The sequence below is a fragment of the Callorhinchus milii genome, unplaced genomic scaffold (assembly GCF_018977255.1).
Source record: "Callorhinchus milii isolate IMCB2004 unplaced genomic scaffold, IMCB_Cmil_1.0 Scaffold6, whole genome shotgun sequence".
Classification (NCBI taxonomy): Eukaryota; Metazoa; Chordata; class Chondrichthyes; order Chimaeriformes; family Callorhinchidae; genus Callorhinchus; species Callorhinchus milii.
This window is the reverse complement of record NW_024704747.1, coordinates 25,008,232-25,026,476: the sequence shown is the minus strand read 5'-3', so window position 1 is coordinate 25,026,476 and position 18,245 is coordinate 25,008,232. Positions and strand designations below refer to the sequence as shown.

The following is an 18,245-nucleotide window of genomic DNA, read 5'->3' as shown; positions in this document are numbered from 1 at the left end:
GATTATGCTGTAAAGTGAATTGAGTGTATATTTTGTGGGCGAAATGCAGCAGCCAATTGCGCACTGCAGTGTCGCACAAACAGTCGTAGATTCAGTGACCAAACGTAAAATGAGAATTTTGAATGCGAGATCTTGCTTCACTCTGCATTACATACCTCCTCCATAGCCTGCTGCATGCGAACAGTCACGTCCAAGTTTTGTTTATAGTCCTCCACTGTCTTTTCAAGCTCATTAACCTGCTTCTGCAACTCACCGATGGATCCTTCGAGCACATTAGTTTCAGATTCCAGGGTTTGCTTTTCTAGCACCGAAGTGATTTTATTCACATATTGAATCATTTTCCTCTTAAATATCTGAAGACGGGAAACACACAATACGTGTATGGATTCTTTTTTTCACGTGTGCGTTCGAAAAAGCAAGCAATGAGTTGTGCCAAAAAACGGTCAAGTGCAGTGAAAGTAAAATGACTGTGAAACAGAAGGTCAAAAACGTCATCTACCTGAATTTTTTCAGTGTACATGTCAACTTGCTGCACTTGATTTCTGACAGCTTTCAGATTGCGGGATTTTTCATTTTTCTTCATGTAACTAAATTTCAAGTTGTTAAACTTCTTCTTGAAATCTTTATAGGATTCTTTCAGCTAAGGATATATTTTTACAGTATTTTTATTTTGTTCACCAAATCAACTTTATAATAGCTTCAGGCTAAAGGTGCACACATTTCAGACAACAATTAGTGCAACGATAATTCAAGAAAATATTACACCATCATATATACTATATATAGTAACAGTTGGCTCTATCATATGCGGATTGGTAAACCAGTGATCTTTTTGTTATGATTTTATAATGGAAAAAGATAACTAGTGACAGCAATTGCCGAATAACAGATGCAATATTAATCAATAGAGACCATTCCTGAGTGACAAAAACTAAAATGCAATGCAGCTATACATCAACAAAATATTCAGAAGTTTAACTAATGGATACTGACACTTTTTTTAAAACTGTCAAACAACTATTTATTTTTGCTGGAAACAGGAGACAGAAAGAGAGAGAAATGTCCCTGATTCCCAGTGCCAGTATCCATCCCCAGGCACAAGCAAATGTGCACATGGTGGCAGGTGGTCTAGGTACCAGCTGGTTTTCATTGCAAGACAACCATAGAAATCCCAAGTGAGTACGAAAATTGGGCAACTGTTGTTGGAAATCAACCCAACAATGGCAGCATTTGAATGAAGAGTCTTCTGCCCACTTTATACCAGATCCAGTACCACTTTCAGCACTTAGGTGCAGGAACCCTGATATATCTTTCCTGCTCTGAATTGGTCCTGCGCAGGAAAAGGTTTCCACACAAGCAACTGAGCACATTGTTCACGTAGCTCCCAGACAATCTTCCATCAGCAAGTCGTCAGAAAAAATGCGTTAAAATTTTTTTTTAAGCTATTCGCAAAGATTCAATTGAAACACTGGTCATCTCTTCCCAGTCAGAAACCAAGATAAAGAAGAGAACAAGAATTTATTTTAGCTCATGTGGTAGATTTTGCATAGCCTCAGCCAATGATTTACAATGCCTGAGTCTGCCTTTTTTNAAATAAAGTACTGGATTACTGGAATGGGAATCACAGAATTTCTATTCTGGCTCATGTGTCAAACGCAGACAGCTGTTCGGGCTATCCCTTCCCCCCCACTTCTTTTTATAGCTATAGAGCTATTAACTTCCTTCAAATGCCACCATAGCTCTCCAAATGCAGACAGGCTCTGAGCTCATTTCAATTTGTTAACTCATCGCAAACACATACAGGACAATTTAGCCCAAACCGTGGTGTAGTATTAATACTGCAGTATGATTTTACACAGGTTCAGAGAAATAACTATGGTCACTGCATGAGTGAACAGTATTTGCTGGTTCATTTTCTGTCTTTCACAAGTATCTGCCTCTAATTTTAGCTGTCTTGTCAGAACCATGGCATGAGGAGAGACTTTTGCTACCATCTGCTGAGAGAATCACCCATGAGATAAGATAAGATTTATAAAGCACTTGTAAAACCTTTTTTTAAACATTTCAAGCTCAGAAAGCACATTTATTTCAATGAAAATATTCTGGTACTAATTTTCAGATTATTGTGATATAAGCGGTTTCATATTTACTGTACTTTTTCAAAATTGCTGAATGATAAATGAATTGAAAATTATCTAGCCACGTGCAGAAGTGAAGTGATCGAATGGAAACCAGTATAATGGTATTTTGTTGAAATTTTAACATGTTTATGTTAGAAAAATGTAAAGAAAATATTTCAATGGTTTGCCTCTTTCGCACACCTTCGATGTTGAGAATCTCACCATTAAATGCAAGATATTTTTTATGAAAACAGATTGCTCTATTAAAGTAACACGTTACCACAGTTACACAAACACAATCTGTTATGTACTGATTGTGTTTAAAGGGGTTCCTTTCTCTGGTTGTAGGAGATGAGAATCACCAGTCGGCTGACCCTATTGAACAGCCCAATTGCTAAAACTGATTGTTTACTCAGATGTGGAAGGTGTCAGATAAAACATTAAGATCCTGTCAAAAAAGCAAATATTTTACCAGAGCTGCTGGTAGAAAAGTCCGTGATTATTTAAGGGATGAGTTTGGGTAGAAAAGAGCTCCTGCCTGATAAGCTGCGGCCTGCTCAATTCACATTTAACAATTCACAACAGTAATTTAGCAGCCAACAAAATAGCTTTTTGTGTGATTTTTTACTGCGCACAAAAATACGGGATCAGATTATATTCTACACAACGTATAATCCATTTTTTACAGCCATCGTTTTGCCATTGAAATTGCTGTTGTCCAGTGAACTAGTCCTGACGCAAAATGATTTTGCATCTATTTAATTAGAACCCCTGCCTCTCCCCCACCCCACCCCCAAGTGTTCAATTTATAATAAATCTGAAGCAGAGAATTTAAAAACTTGTGAAAGACATGTAACCTCATGTATTTCTTCTTTGGCGGTGCAGTATTCCAGGTTTGCTTGCTGCTTCTCCCCATGTCGCTCTGCATTTGCGCTCCATTGGATACTGTCAGTCTCGAGGAAATCAAGTTTCCGCTGAAGAGACTCCACTGAAGCACCAATGGTTTTCTATCCAAAACAAATGATAGGAGTTGTTACAGAAAGACAGAGCAGCGGGAGTTTATCAGCACTGGTGTGTGTCAATGTCGAGACGTTCGTGCAATTCAAAATTAACTTACCGAATGCTGTACAATGGAAATTACATCCACTGCTAACGTGAGGGCTAGTTTATATAAATAGCGCACATGAGCTTGTTTCTGCTGATGGTGGCTGTGTTGGGCCTTTGCTTGATTGATATCCTGCGACACCGCAACTGATTCTGGGTACTGTAGGTCTCCGGATCTCATTAGGTTTTCGAGCTGAAATAAATATCCATTGAAGGAAAGGGAACAATAATGACGAAAACAACAACTCGCATTTATATAGCACCCTTCACACAGGGCAGCGTCTCAAAGCGCTTAACAGTGGCCGAGCCTGATGCAGAACCGGGGGAGGGAGGAGATGACCATGAGCACGGTTGGAGAGGAAAGTCTTTAGTCTTGATTTAAAAAAGGGGTGGAATCGGGGGAGAGAGAGAGAGAGCTCTTAAGTTTCGGGCATAATAGTGATTAAAAATACACCATTAAGAACAGAATTAACAGATTGGAGATCCAGCTAGTCAGAACCATGTCAATTCAATCCATAAACTAAATCAATTAAGGAAATATACTGAAGTTTTCAAAGCACACCGAAACTACATCAAAAGCTTCATTCCATTCCATTACCTCTTGAGTAGTCCGATGAAATGTAACTGCCATCTGAAGAACAGCTTCGTATTCTTTTATTGTTTTGTTGACTTGCTGATGAACATTGAGAAGTTCCACAACCCTTTCACTTTTTTCCTTCTGGGAGACACCTTTTACCGACAATAGCTCAGCTGTTTTTACAATGTACTCCACCTCTGCGTTCAATTGCTAGTGATAAAATCAAAACCATGAAAGCAATACAGTTGAAGTGATAACAAGATGCAGGGAAACAGAGCCTGGTCAAAGTCCTGCCCCAAGCACACTGCTGAAACTAATTTCGTGGTCAATCTTTCTCTGCCATTGAAACACCATTAAAGTCCGACAGTAGAAAAACTTGCTGAAAGTATGCAATCTCACGAAGCTGCCGCTGCATATAAAATATTGCTCCCAGCTAATATTAAAAGAAATACAAATAATCTAATGCAAAACAATTTTACCATGATCCTTATCCTACACGAACAGAGACGTTAAACATTATTTTTATTAAAATTTTGAAAACAAACAATGAACGTGTACTTCTGTCAGCTAATATTTTCATCTAGTTTACATGTTCTGGATAAATTCTCAGAGAGAGGTTCTCGCATGGTCACAAACGTTTGGAGCTTATTCAATAATTAAATGTGCAGCACGCAATTCAGCATTTTGACAAGAATCAAACAGCAACCCTCACCTGCAAAAGTGGCTTTGCTTTGCTGAATTTCTCCTGCAAATTGACAATGGTCTCAAGATTGGTACCAAGTTCGATCCTAGACTCAGGGACAAGTTCCTCTTCAAGCATCTTCAGACTGCCAGTTGTCTGAACAAGACAAAATATCCCAGATGGAATTCTTGTTCGGGAAGAATTTACTTGGCGATGGTGCAGACAATTATATTTTGTAAATCAGTCCCAAAATATGTTCACATAAAGTTCTGCATTAAATCCCCCAGCAGGATAAATACAATGTTTATGAACTTTTTTAAAAAAATGCATGGGATTAGAAAAAACCAGTCAATCCATCAAGTATTTTTCTTCCACAGACTTGTACAACTGTATGTTACACGTTGCTCTGCTTCTTAACACTGTATATTTCGTAAACATTTTTGTGAGGATTGATAGACAACTAAAATTACAATTTGCACATATACAGCAGCTTTCACATCAGGAGGACATCTCAAAGCGCTTCACACAGCTGACAGAGCCAAAGGAGAAGGATGTTACAAATGGAAGTTATCCTTATGTGACATCCTGTGTCAGTTCCACTAGGATAGACTCAGGAATTGGGCAGAAAAGGGTCAGGAGTGGCCTGGGGGCAGCAGTAAATAAGCAGCAGATAAGCCTTGGTTACCTCAAAGGTTACCAAACCTATTCCAGCTGCAACCATTCATGCCCCATTTACATCGAGTATCAATATGTTGCTAGGGCGTTGGAATCAAGCGCGGTTGGGGGATAGAGGGATGGGTGGGAGAACGCGTTCACACTGGAGCCCGTTGTCTTAACTAACACTTCGGCTTCGAAAACTAAGCTTTGGAATGTTATTTTAGAGAGACGGTCACATTCTTAGATGTTTAATAATTTTAAAAATCCAACATGTCTTGACTGCTGGTTGGTGAAATATGGTAGGGTTGGATACATGCAGCTGTGTACGTGCAGAACTTTCCTCTGCCCTTGGCAGGAAATATATATCCAGCTTCCTGCTCCACAAATTATCTTGCACTTCCAACAAGGCAAAAAAGAGCATAAAATTGCAAGGCTGCATTTGTTATGAAGTGCTCTGAAGTATGAAGGTACATGGCACAGTTTAAAATAAATAGGCTATTTGCTAGATCCCTACTGCAGAGTTAAGCTTACAACTCCTAACCTTGATGCAGTCTTGAATTTAAAGCCAGGCTCAAATCAACCGTACGCATACAGCTGATGCAAATTTCTGCCAATTCCAATAGAAGGAAAATGCAATGTGTTCGTTTGCGTGGAAGTGAATACCTTCTATTGAGCAAACTGACCTGGAGTTAGCCCTGGGGGAATGGCAATTCAGCTCCAGTCAACCTGACCTTATCTGAACGGGATTCCTGTAAGACTTATAAAGTATAAATGCGGACATAAATTAGGGGTCAAATTCAGAACAGTTGTAAATCCATGGAATAGGAGCCAAAGCAAGTCTTTTGAATTATATTCACTTATTATCTATAAATCACCTCTGAGGAACAAATTCTTCATCTCTTTTCCCCACTGTGAGACCATGTCTCTCAAGGTGAAGCATTAGGGTTTTAGTTAAACCACAATTCTTTTCTAAAGCTGTGTCGTGATATACTGTGTTTCTGTACAAACGGTGATCAACGTGTAAACACATAACATATATAGACTATACCAGGCTAATTGTGATCGATCCTTTGACAATTCAACAATGAATGAATTTTTGGAAAGTCTCACTGACCTTATCAGATTTATTGGTAAGAAAGTTCCAAGACTAAAAAATTCAAAGTTGTTTGTCTTGTGATTTGGAGCCAATTTTATTTGATATAATTCCAGCTGAAACCTTATTTACAATGTTTTTCCTGACTTCCTAAAATTAGAATACTGTATATTTATTTTTGCCCAATTTTCCACAGAAGGCATTTCCTTTAGCAATTACACTGTGAACTGGTTTTGCAGATCAAAAACAAAGTTGTGAGTATTGGTTTCTTAATGTCTGAATAACCGTTCGTGTGATTTTTCCTTACCTTTTTAACTTGCTCCTTGAATTTCTTCCACTGTTTTTTGACTGATTTAATTTGATTTAGGCGCAGTTGACATGTTGTCCACTGGTTTGTGAGAGACAATTTTCTCTTGTCCAACTGATCCACTGTGCTGTCGATCACAGTCACAGCAGTTTTCATGTTTTGACTCAAACTTTCACTTGTCTGGAAAAACAAATAAATAAGCAAGTTTCAATCGGAAACTACTGCAGAAAAGACACAATTATTTTCACAACAATATTCAATCACAGGATTTTATTTGACTAGGTCAATAGAAACTGTATTTCATTACATCCTTCATAAGGTTCATCAACCTAAAGCCCTGTGTTCTACATATTCGTTGTTAAAATTTAGATTTTTAATCTATGTTTCTAATTGGTCTCCTTAATATTTTCCGTCACACTGCAATGTCATGTCATTAGCGTTTGAGGAATGCATCCACCCAATATTTGCCATCCGCGAGTAAGTAGCATTCATGTCCATGAATTCACAACAGTAATCAAATAATTAAACCATGCAACCATTTCCATCAAGGGCAATCACTTATTTCCATACAGACCAAAATTTAATAGACACAGTATAATGTCACAACAAAAAAGGTGAAAATAAGGATAAGGAAAGGCCTTTCAGTCTATTGAACCAACCACTGCCAAAGGCTAGAGATATAGTTTACTCAGTCCTGGACTTTAGTCAATTTATTTAATCTCCGTAGGGAAGTAAATAATCACACATAAAACATGTGTGAAGATTAACAGATTACGCAACTCCCAAGGTTCATTGCATAAATACTTCACTGTCTTAAGTTAATATTCTGATCCGTAATTCTTAACCCTGAGCAATTGCATCCTGCAGTTGAAATTCCCATAGACTCAGGAGGAATTAAACCATAGTATTCCATAGGATACTTGATCACTGGTCTATAGTTATCAATTTAACTGTCACATAGTAAACCCGGCCTAAGGTTTATTGTAGAAATCTATATACCGCATTTCGGTTGAGATTTTATTTCTTTGACTGGCAAAAAATATCTGACGGTAAAGAGGGTTTATGCATTAAGAATACTTGAGGCAGGTTCAGTTCTGAGGCTGATAGAAACAGTCTGCTTCAAACGCAAGGAGGCAGAATCATCATGTCTTCAGCTGTTCTAGGTTCAAATTATACCACGCTCAAAAGAGTGCAAACTTTTCCAATGCCACTCTCAAATAGGTTGTTAAAATCAAACGGCTGTTAAGATCAACAATAATAAATTTGAAATGCCAGTTGCAATCAATTACGTGAAGTCTTTAAATGCAAATCCACATCCTTGATATGTGAGCACAGTCATTTTACTATTATAAACCGCTTTTTAATAGGAATCCATTGTGCTGGTTCTAAAGGAAGACTGACTGTGTATATATATTGGGTGAAACATCAGGAGAAGTAACAATAATTTAAGCAAAACAAAATTGGAATGGCATTAATAGACAATTGTAATGTACGTGATTTGCAATGCTACTAAAAATATAATCTAACCTGACAAATGATACTCCTCAATTTCCAGGGCTTATTAATTAAGAAGTTACCGTCTTTATTCTCTCAAGTAAGCTCATGCTGCATGTAATATAATATGATGAAACAAAAGACAAGTCTTAGTAAGTAGTCCCATTGGAGAACAAGATCACATCAGCCTTTCTTTTTAAGCATCAGAGGAGAAAAAGCTATGATCAACGAACTCACTGGGGCTCACACCTAAGAGGTATAAATTCATTTCTGAATTTGTAAATAATTCTACTGAATAATATTCCCAAACAGTCACCCAGAGCCTGTAACTCTGAATGAAAATGTATTTATGGTAATTAAGGTAACAATTATGTTCAAAATGTTGAAAAGTACAACTATAATATGTAATGCATCTATCTAACATGTTCCGCCCACAAAATGTACAGCCAATTCATTTTACAGTATATTCTGTGAAACACCTTGAGACGTCTTGAAGACATGATAAGGCCCTATATCAAATGCAAGGATTATTATTATAATAAATGAATTTTAAAAATCTATTGATGGAACAAAAAATAATCAGGGTGAATCATAGACCTGACAATTGCATACAAGCCAAACTCCAAAAGAACAATTCATTCCTCTTCATTCCCACATCTAGAATTAATTCCTGAACAATGTGGCTTCTCATCAAATATTCAACTTTCTTTTCTCCTGCTTCTTCATGTAAACATTTCAACGTATTCTGATTTGGCAACAGTGATTGATGGATAATGGTGACTGAATCGTGCATAATATGAAGCTTCGGTAAATGACCCAAACATCTGACCCACGGAATACAAATTTACAGTCACATAAATCTGGATTGTTCATTTATCTGCATGGGTTAAAGGGAATGAGAAATTCACATCAAAGAGTTTTGTTTGAAAAATCCTTACCATGTGTACTGAACTCTTGAAATTGAACCCCATATCTTGAAGTGAAAGAAAGCACTTGAGGACAGATTGCCATTTGGTGTCAGCAACCTCCAGCGTGACCCTAGTCTTTTCTTCATTGTCTTCTTCTACAGGTCGAGATTGATAATAATCTTCTAAGCTTTGCATGGCCTCTTCCACCTGAACATGTTAAATGTAATACAAATTAATTGTATAAAACTTCCAATCTATCACTTCAACCATCCATTTATCTAATGAGTTTGTTGAGGAACCAACTATTTACTGGGAGCAAGGATTCCCAAAGGGTTACGCAAGGGAGAAATGAGCCACCTCATTAAAGTGCATTATTTTGAATATTGCAAAGTATTACAATTCATTTGCAAATAATATTTCAAGTAATGAATAAATGAGTTTTGCCTTAAAGGATTGTTGAATTACACAAATTAAAGGCCTTTGAAATTACACCAGGGAATGAAGATACCATTTAAATCCTGCTTCTGTTGTTGAGATTTATGGAGTATGTAATTACTTTTCTATGGATTTGTTACAATGATTTATCCAATAATGTGCCTTCACCTTTTTTTAACTATTCCAATTTCACTTCAGTATGAATTAATACAATGGTTGACATTTTTGATTTTAAAAGTAAAGAAAAATCCACCTCTTCAGCATATTTCAGAAAGGACTTGTAGGCTTGTAGGAGTTCGATTCGTGTGTTCAGACTCCGACACAATATTTTCCATTCTGCGTTCAGTAAAGCAACCTTTTCGGAAAACGCTTTTGCTTCTGGAACTTCCAACATTTCTCCCTGTTTGATGATGTCAGTGATGACTGCTATTTTATTTGCTACCTCCTGAAACAATAAAACAACACTGCAGTTAGATGTGTTCATCATTCATCGAGGTTACACCATACATAAATAATAGTATTGTAAAATTAACATGCCTTAAACATCTACCTTGTTCTTTTTTCTCCTTTGCTCTGCCAAACCTTCTTTGTTTGTTATTTCTTAATCATATTATGTACAGTACTACCTTACAAAGAACTCAAAGAAGGGTCATCTTATTTTTATTGGAACAAAATCGTATCAGGAACAAATGTGTTACGATATCAATCAAATAAATCTGTTCAGGACTCCCAGAAATGTTACTATCTTCATAAATTCTGTGAGAGGGGATATTTAATCTTTGTAAGACGTACGCACTAGGTTGAAAACGAAGTATCGTAGAGCCACTGATAATTACAGGAATCAAAATATGAAGCGTTCTTAAAAAATCACAAAGACAATTCAATGAAGAATATGAGAACCAGACATGGTTAGATGTTATAATTTGACATTTATTGTTCATAATTACAAAATGTGATGTCTATCCATGAAATATGCAAGTAGGCTGGGGATCCAGTGATAAGCCGTGTAAGTATGTTCACAGGGATTCCACTTATAAATAGCCCGAGAAGTAATCTATCATTCAGAAGCTTTTAGAGCATTGGTGACTTCAACCCCCACACTCTATCTCATTTATACTTCTGACCAACAAATATAATATATTTTATGTCTATGCTAGATTACAAAGGTTAAGTAAATATTTTACCTTGGATTGATCAGATATTTCCATGTGTTTATTTAGAACGTCTTCAGATTCAGAGAGCGAGGATCCTGGTTCCAATTTGCCGGCAAATATCGGACTATATGTCTGTAGCCATATTGAGACCTTGAGAAATGATACATTTATAGTCAAACGTATGTTCTGCGAAAGCATCCACGCATAAAAGTTCCAAACGTTTACTTCACGCAACATAGATTTTCCTTGGCAGCTTGATTTACTTGATTGTTTTGCACTTGTATTTGTACTGATTAAAATAATCTCTACGTTACACTCAATTGTGTGTGCTGGTATTTCATATTTGAAGCCTGCTTGTGATTTATCTGAAGTACAGTATATGATTCTGTTAAGCAACAGCTAAAATAATTCTTACAGTTTACCTCCTGCAGGGCATTGAATACCGCGTGTTGGGGAAAGTCCATGGAAGTGTAAGTTCTACAAAGTCTGATGGAAGGAGTGCATTGACTGAGCCAAGTAGCCTTTCTCTCCTCTTTATTATGAAGTATTATTGAACTTCTAAACACTACGATCAACACTGGAAAATTACATGACCTTGAAATGTATTGCATATGATTGCACTATAATACATTATTTCATTAAATGAACTGAAGAAGTGAAACGTTACATCTTTTTGAAATAGGATATCATTTTTTTTTAAATGAGTTTGAGTAATAAGAGGGAATTGGTTTTATTAAAGTCACAGATTGATTTGGATTGGTCTCTCGTGCTATCTTGTGTACCTTATCAAAGTGATCTTCAAAGCAAGTGATCAGCTCCTGCTTCTTTAAGGCTAATTCCTTATGAGCAAAGCACTGGCCAGTTAGTTGACGCTCTCGCTCGCGAATGTAGCCCACCATCTCCTGAATTCCACTGGCTCTAGGACTGAACACACAAAGACAGCTGCTGGTATAGCTTCCTACCCAATAAAGGGACTGAGCTAGCACTCAATGAATTCAGAACAGACATAGAATAAAAATAGTCAGGCATCAGTAACACACACCATTTTTATGAAGAACATATCCTCACTCTGACCTTGCAACTCTCATATATATGCAACTCCCATATATTTCGAATATATATATTTATCAACGTGCGCCTACTCCAGCATAACTGCAGCTGTACTTATCATTAAAAGTGATGGAATGTTCTTAGTGTTACCTTTGCCAAGTGCTGCCATCTATGGGTACATTACTCAAGAACTTTTATAAACCTTTGCTGTTCCAGAAGTGCATATTCCAACCTGACCAAGCACTCAATATGTCATTTAAAGTGCTTTACTTCCGCAACAGATCAGCCTCTCCATTTTATTTATTGAAAATCACACACAAATACTGTAAACACTGTATCAAAACGGGATCTTTTTCTTACCTTTGGGGGCCTATTTTATTTAGTAGCATTTCTCCCTTGTGTAGAGCAACTGAAACTGCATCACTGATTGCCTGGTACAGAGATTGATGTTCTTTAGAAAGTTCAAACAAACACAGGGTCTGAGAATTAAGGTGCTTCAGGTGTGTTTCGATGACTCCGAGGACATCAAAGCCCTGGTTACAGAAATACAACAAATTAATCAATCACCATATTTTAAAGCATGATGAACAAGAGATATGAATAAAGGCACAATGACTCCAGAACCTTGACCTTTAACACACACTATCGCTTTGATATTATTAAATTGTAAGTTGCTTGAACTAACATTTTATGCATCATTGAATGAAAACAACCATGTTTCTTATAAGTTGTAGAAACATAGAAATCTACAATGCTAATTGGAGGCCAATGGAGGACTTTAATGGAGTCCTGTAGCTCAGTGGTTAGAGCACTCGCTTTGCAAGTGAGAGATCCGAGTTCAGTTCCAGGCAGAGGGTGAAACCTTGGGCAAGTTTCCTTACTCCACACAGAGCCTAATAATAATCCCTCCAAAACAAAAAAACAATAATAAATTGGTCATTTTCAATCTACGACTGTTTGTGGGACATTGCTGTGTGCAATTGGGTGCCGCGTTCGCCCACAAATATACAGTCAATTCGCTTTACAGTGTGTTCTGTGAAGAGCTTTGGGACATCCTCCTGACGTGAAAAGCACTATATCAAATGCAAGGATTATTATTATTATTATTCAGCCCATCAAGTCTGCACTGGCTCAGAGAGCAAGGACATCACTTCAATCCCCCAACCCAGCTTATCCCCATACCCTTTCAAGCCCCTCTGTTTCATACGCCTGTCTACTTCCCTCTTGATAGCTACAAAGAATTCTACCTGCCAAATTCTACCAAAGGGTTCGACATCCCAATTGCACTCTGGGTGAAAAGATTCATTCTACGGTGCACTTGGTATTTCCAATCAGTAAACAAAACAGCAGCCATGAAGTGAATGATCAAAGGTGATTGCTCGCAGCGACACAGGGAGAAACTCTCTTTGCTGTTCAAATAGTGCCATGGGACCTTTAATGTCCACCTGAACAGGCAATGAGAGATGAAGTTCAAGATATTGATAAGGACAGATAGTTGAAGCAAATTTAGAGATAAGGGAGATTAATTGTCAGACAGGTTCTGCAACAATGACAATAATATTCAATCAAAACAGCGTTTCCCTAAACAATAACCAGGTCGTCCAAGAGCAAGATGAGGAGAAAGAATACAGAGAGACTGACATTTAAGAGAAGAGATAACCAAGGAAAATGTAATTATTTAATGTGGATGATAAGTGGGCTGCTTGCTGAATAATGAGGAAAATCATGAATATTTTGTATCATTGAAGTGAAATAAAAGAGAGAGCCTGAACAAATCTATTGCTCCTTGAACCTTTCCTGCATTATATGTTAAAATCCTCCAACTTCAGCTGGGCAAAAGTTTGTATACGACACGTATCACGAAAAGTATATGAGAATTTCTATGTGGCACGAAAAGAAAAACAGTGCTATATGTAACCTCAGAATGGTTAGAGCAGAGGGATGACATGTTTGCTAACCCTTTGAAAAGGACTGGTGGCATGGTAGAGAGGGTTGAGGTCATCTCTAGACATCCAGCTGTTGCACAGACTAGATTGACACCTTCTCACTGGGCTTTGCATTAAATCCATGCGTATTTTTATCAAGACGCAATTTCAACAGCTTTCTTCAGCTCAATGAGGATCAATGGTAAAACACATATTGTTCTCACTCACATCAAAGGATTATTCAGAATTAAACAGTTGCACCTGCTGCTACTAACCTTTTGTGCTTAACAATCCGCTCCAATCATTACTCAGAATTACAGGTAGCAGCATGAAAAGTTTGCTTCACCCCGAGGGGAGTGTTTATTTACGGGTAAGATCCCCGTGAAAGACAGCTGTTCCAAACTCAACTCGTCGCCACTTTGGCTCACAGTGATGTAGAGGGCTTCCAGTTTACATGCAGCAGCACATACTGACTGCAAGGCACAGCTACCACCTTCTTCCCCCACCCCCCAAAATAAACATTTCTCTGTGCTGGCCATCCATTTAAATCTCGTCGCTGAGGAGCACCTCTCTTTGTTTTTGCAGGATTTCCATTCCCTACACACACTCCCTCGCGGCGTAAGACCACTTGTGCTAATTAGTCACCAGCTTAAGCCAGTTTGGACTGAGATGCTTTCCATTGGGAGTGGAGACGGCTGAGGATTATTTCACTCCTGACCTTTAAGAGCTGTCAGAATCCCAACTCCCTGAAGCGAAAGATACTACTACTGTACGGTTTCCAATAGACCAGCAGTTCATTCCTTGGTATATTACTTTTTTAAATATTTCCCTTTATAATTCACCTTTTGATTTGCTTCACATCTAAATATTCTTTCCACATCTTGCACTTTCTCATTTAACAGCACCTATGGTTTCAGGAATAATATTGCCCCACTAAGCTTCAGAAATACACAGCGCATTACTGTCAGACCAACTAAAGGATAAATATTCTCAAACTTTTGATATTGCAGAAATTTATTCTGGAGACACTGAATGAATAACTGGACAACAGTTGAAGGACAAATAGAAAAAGAGAATCCACAATGGTACAAGATTACATAAAATGATGTGAAGTCTTGTTGAACATAATAATTGTTCAATAAACCGATTCAATAACCCATAGACAATTGTGTTTAAAATGTACCTTTTGCAAACCAGAAGTTGCTGCAACAATTGCAACTTTCAATTTGCGAATACAATTTAGGCCATTCATCTACAAATTCAGTAAAAGAAAATGCTGAATGAAGACATCAGTAAAGATCACACAAAATCACAAAATTTGAATGAAGAAGGCCCTTCAGCCTATCCAATCTCATTGTTTCAGAGCACCCACCCTACTGTTTCTTTCAACCTCCCCCATCACAGCATTAATAACACACCAAATAACATTCTATGTATTTCACGGGATTGACTCCAATTTACGTGGGCCATTAATTTTAGTGAGTAATCTTGAATGTTGCACCTTGTCAAACAGTGCTGCACTGGGCCCTGTTGACGGTCATCATTATTTGGGATTATTCTTATACGTATTTCGAGATGATAGCATGTAGTAACTCAGTTTCGATTCAAGTTGCTGAAATCAGCTCAAGAATGCAGTGTAACATGTAAAATGACTTCATTAGCTTTGTGAGTATGAGAATGTGCATGTCAAGAATGGTGGCTTCCTCTGGATGATTAATTAGAAATGCTATGAAGAACACATTAGAACAGCACTAAATAGTTGGTTAGATCTGTAATGGCTAGTCATTTTCTCACATTGGATTTTATTTTCCAAATGGATTCTTCATGTAAATGAGTTATACAGCATGATCCACATTGTACGATGCAGCAAACACTTGAAACCTTCAGGACCAGACAGTGTATCTCATCGCATAGGAAGAACAAAGTATTTATCTGTACACAAAATGTAGAATCCCTTAAATGATGCTACTGCTTAAAACATAACCTTCAATAACTTTTTTTTATCACAATTCCTGTAATATGTTTTGGTGTAAGCATTCATTCTTATAAATTGGATCCAAGTAAAAATGATGTAATTAAAATTTTAATTAATCTGGAAAATGTTTACCTAGTTTGTGGTAGGTAACAATCTAACAGCAGAAGCTGACCCATAAATTAGCACAACTAGGCACCATGTTCAGCACGGACTCAGAGGCAGGATGAAAAGGATGGTTAGTGTAGGAAATAAAAAGCTTTGCACTGGTGCAATTGGAGCATGAAATTAAAATACATTGTTGGGCAAAGTAGAAGGCATGCTCCCCATCTGGTTCTGGTATAGTTCATCTGTAAGCGTTTAGTGCTGACACTGGGGTAAAAAAAACATACAAGCATACCATTCCATAGCATCCTCGTCACCTTATTGCTGCTGAACATGAAGCGAAATCACTTCCAGCAATAGAGGAATAGTGGGCGGGAAAGCCTAATTTATACATTCCTGATTTTTGTCACACTGTTTAAAAACAAATGACCGAATGTAAAATGTTAGATGTGGAATGAGGGTGTGAAAACAAACTAACATTAATCCTCGCGTTCAAGGCAGGATGACGTCTCAAAGTGCTTCACTGAATTTACTGTAAAGTATCATGACTGTGTATTTTGTAGGTGAACTTGGCAGCCAATTGGCCCACAGTGTTGTTCCACAACATGATGTGAATGACCAATTAATTGGCCATGACACTGGAAAAAAAATCCCTTCAGCTTTCAAATAGTGCCATGGGCTCTTTAATATCCAGCTGAAAAGGCAGGCGGGACCTCACTTTAACATCCGATCGAAAGGATGGCTCCTCCAACAAAGAGGCATTCACCAGCACTGTAATAGAGTCTCGGCATAGACTGTGACTTCAAAGTACCGATGTGGGGCTTGAACCTACAAGCATCTGATTTAGAGTGCTACCAACTAAGCCAGGCTGACAAGGAAGGGAGTTTGTTGTACTGCCAAGTACTATAATTCCTTGTTTGTAACCAGCTGCCACAAAAATGCATTCACTTTTTCCTGTTCCTTTCTGCTAAACACGTTTTGTGTAAAACACACAAGTGGATCACAGATAAAAATTCACAGATTTGTTTGGGTTAATCGGGGAGAGATACTTTAGTTCAAAAGACAAACCAGCGCCTGTTGAAAGCAGGTCTTGCACTAAGAACCGACAATCAGAACCACAGAGCTTTTCGAATCGTTTTATTGCTTACCCCATCCTGGTGACCTACCGCTGCCCTGCTGAGAGGCTACCTTGGCAGTCTGCTCCCAAATCTTTAGCAATGCCTTGCCTGAGATAACCATTAGGGGACATGGATAAGCAGCATAGAGAAAGAAAGAGTCTCTGATACTGCGAGTGTGTGTGAGAGGCTAGACTCTACTCAGTACCCGATTGAGGGTGATCTGATAGCTTAATATTATTTTAAAAATGACACTGGGACACATTCTTTCCGCAACTGTGACCTTCCTCAATGTTGATCCTCTCATCTTTAAACGTTTTATCATTGCAACGAGTCTCTTTGTTATCGTTAAACAGACAGGACAAGAGCCTTACAATAAAACGATTAATAATGAAATGCCAACCACACCTCATACAGATTGACATATCTTTCACTGTTCCCAAGTTTAGAAGAGGTTTACGTTGCTAATTTAATACAAAGCAGCAAAGTATTGGACTTATGTGAGCTAAAGAAAATCAGCAGCTGACATCTCAAATCCATGAGGTGGCAGCAGAGAAACAAAAATCTCTTCCAAAAGGGCAGAAGATTCTGGCAACTTTCATTTTGTGCCTTTGTGCATTAGCTGCTGTTTCCTTTATCATCTTCAGTACGTTTATTGTCGTATTGCTAACTTTGTGACAACAAACCACAACGTTCTCATTTAAGCTAAGACTTTCACCAAGCGTCTTAATTCCACACCTGTTTATTGGGAGTTTTTATATTTCTTGCCTTAACAATTTAGGGATTTCAGTTCTGGTGAAGAATGGAATTATTTTTAAAAATAATTGATACCTTGGGCAAAAATTCCCTTGTGCCGTTAAATATAGCATGTGCCTTTTGGCAGGGCACATCCTCAAAGTTACTGGACTTTGTAACAGAAAACTTTCCACCCGGATGTCACCATTTAATAGCCAGTTGTAAAATCAAGCTCCTTCTACTCTGCCCCAAGAGTACTGTAATCCTAACCTCTTCTCTCTCCACTGCTAAATTTGGTTCCTGTACCAGTCATCCACCTGACCTCCATAAATAAGGCATTAGCTGATCCTCGTTTAATTGGACCAGAGAGATACCGGGAAGTATTTCTTTACATAAAAGGGTAATTAATGATTGGTGTAGGCTGAGGCCATGACACTGGACTAATTTTAAAAAAAAGTTTTATGTTGAGATAGAGGATGGTATGATGGGGTTCTGCAAGAAGAAAATTGTTTCACTTCTTTATTTGAACCAATCTGGTGATTTTATGATCCCTTCATTCCTATGTCCATTCCCCAGCTGAGAGGGTGTAGCAATAGTATTATGGTGGCAAACATTAAGAGTTGCACGACTGACAGGAACATGAGCCTTTGATCCTCCCAGATTCTGTCTGGCAAAGTCTTCTAGCAACACAGGGGGGCTCAGGAAGTCCCTAAGTGGAAAAGTTCAGGTTAAATTAATTCTGATCTTGCCCCTCCGTTGAATTCGGAGTTTTTGACCAACCTACTATTTTTTATGGAAACAGCTAGTATTTT

At 37.9% G+C, this 18,245-nt stretch overlaps 1 protein-coding gene across 1 annotated transcript in view; it reads right to left on the bottom strand.

Annotated features, from left to right (window-relative positions):
- Window positions 1–18,245, bottom strand: part of ccdc141 (coiled-coil domain containing 141) — a 43,829-nt gene that overhangs the window by 10,831 nt on the left and 14,753 nt on the right. Inside the window, exons 8-19 of the mRNA XM_007890216.2 lie at window positions 11,942–12,114; window positions 11,314–11,455; window positions 10,562–10,681; window positions 9,631–9,822; window positions 8,973–9,149; window positions 6,541–6,720; window positions 4,514–4,639; window positions 3,823–4,011; window positions 3,238–3,417; window positions 2,978–3,127; window positions 500–640; window positions 156–353 (exon numbers count right to left, since the gene is read on the bottom strand). Of these exons, the coding sequence (XP_007888407.2) occupies window positions 156–353; window positions 500–640; window positions 2,978–3,127; window positions 3,238–3,417; window positions 3,823–4,011; window positions 4,514–4,639; window positions 6,541–6,720; window positions 8,973–9,149; window positions 9,631–9,822; window positions 10,562–10,681; window positions 11,314–11,455; window positions 11,942–12,114 (1,968 nt within the window). The remainder of the gene's footprint in view (window positions 1–155; window positions 354–499; window positions 641–2,977; window positions 3,128–3,237; window positions 3,418–3,822; window positions 4,012–4,513; window positions 4,640–6,540; window positions 6,721–8,972; window positions 9,150–9,630; window positions 9,823–10,561; window positions 10,682–11,313; window positions 11,456–11,941; window positions 12,115–18,245) is intronic.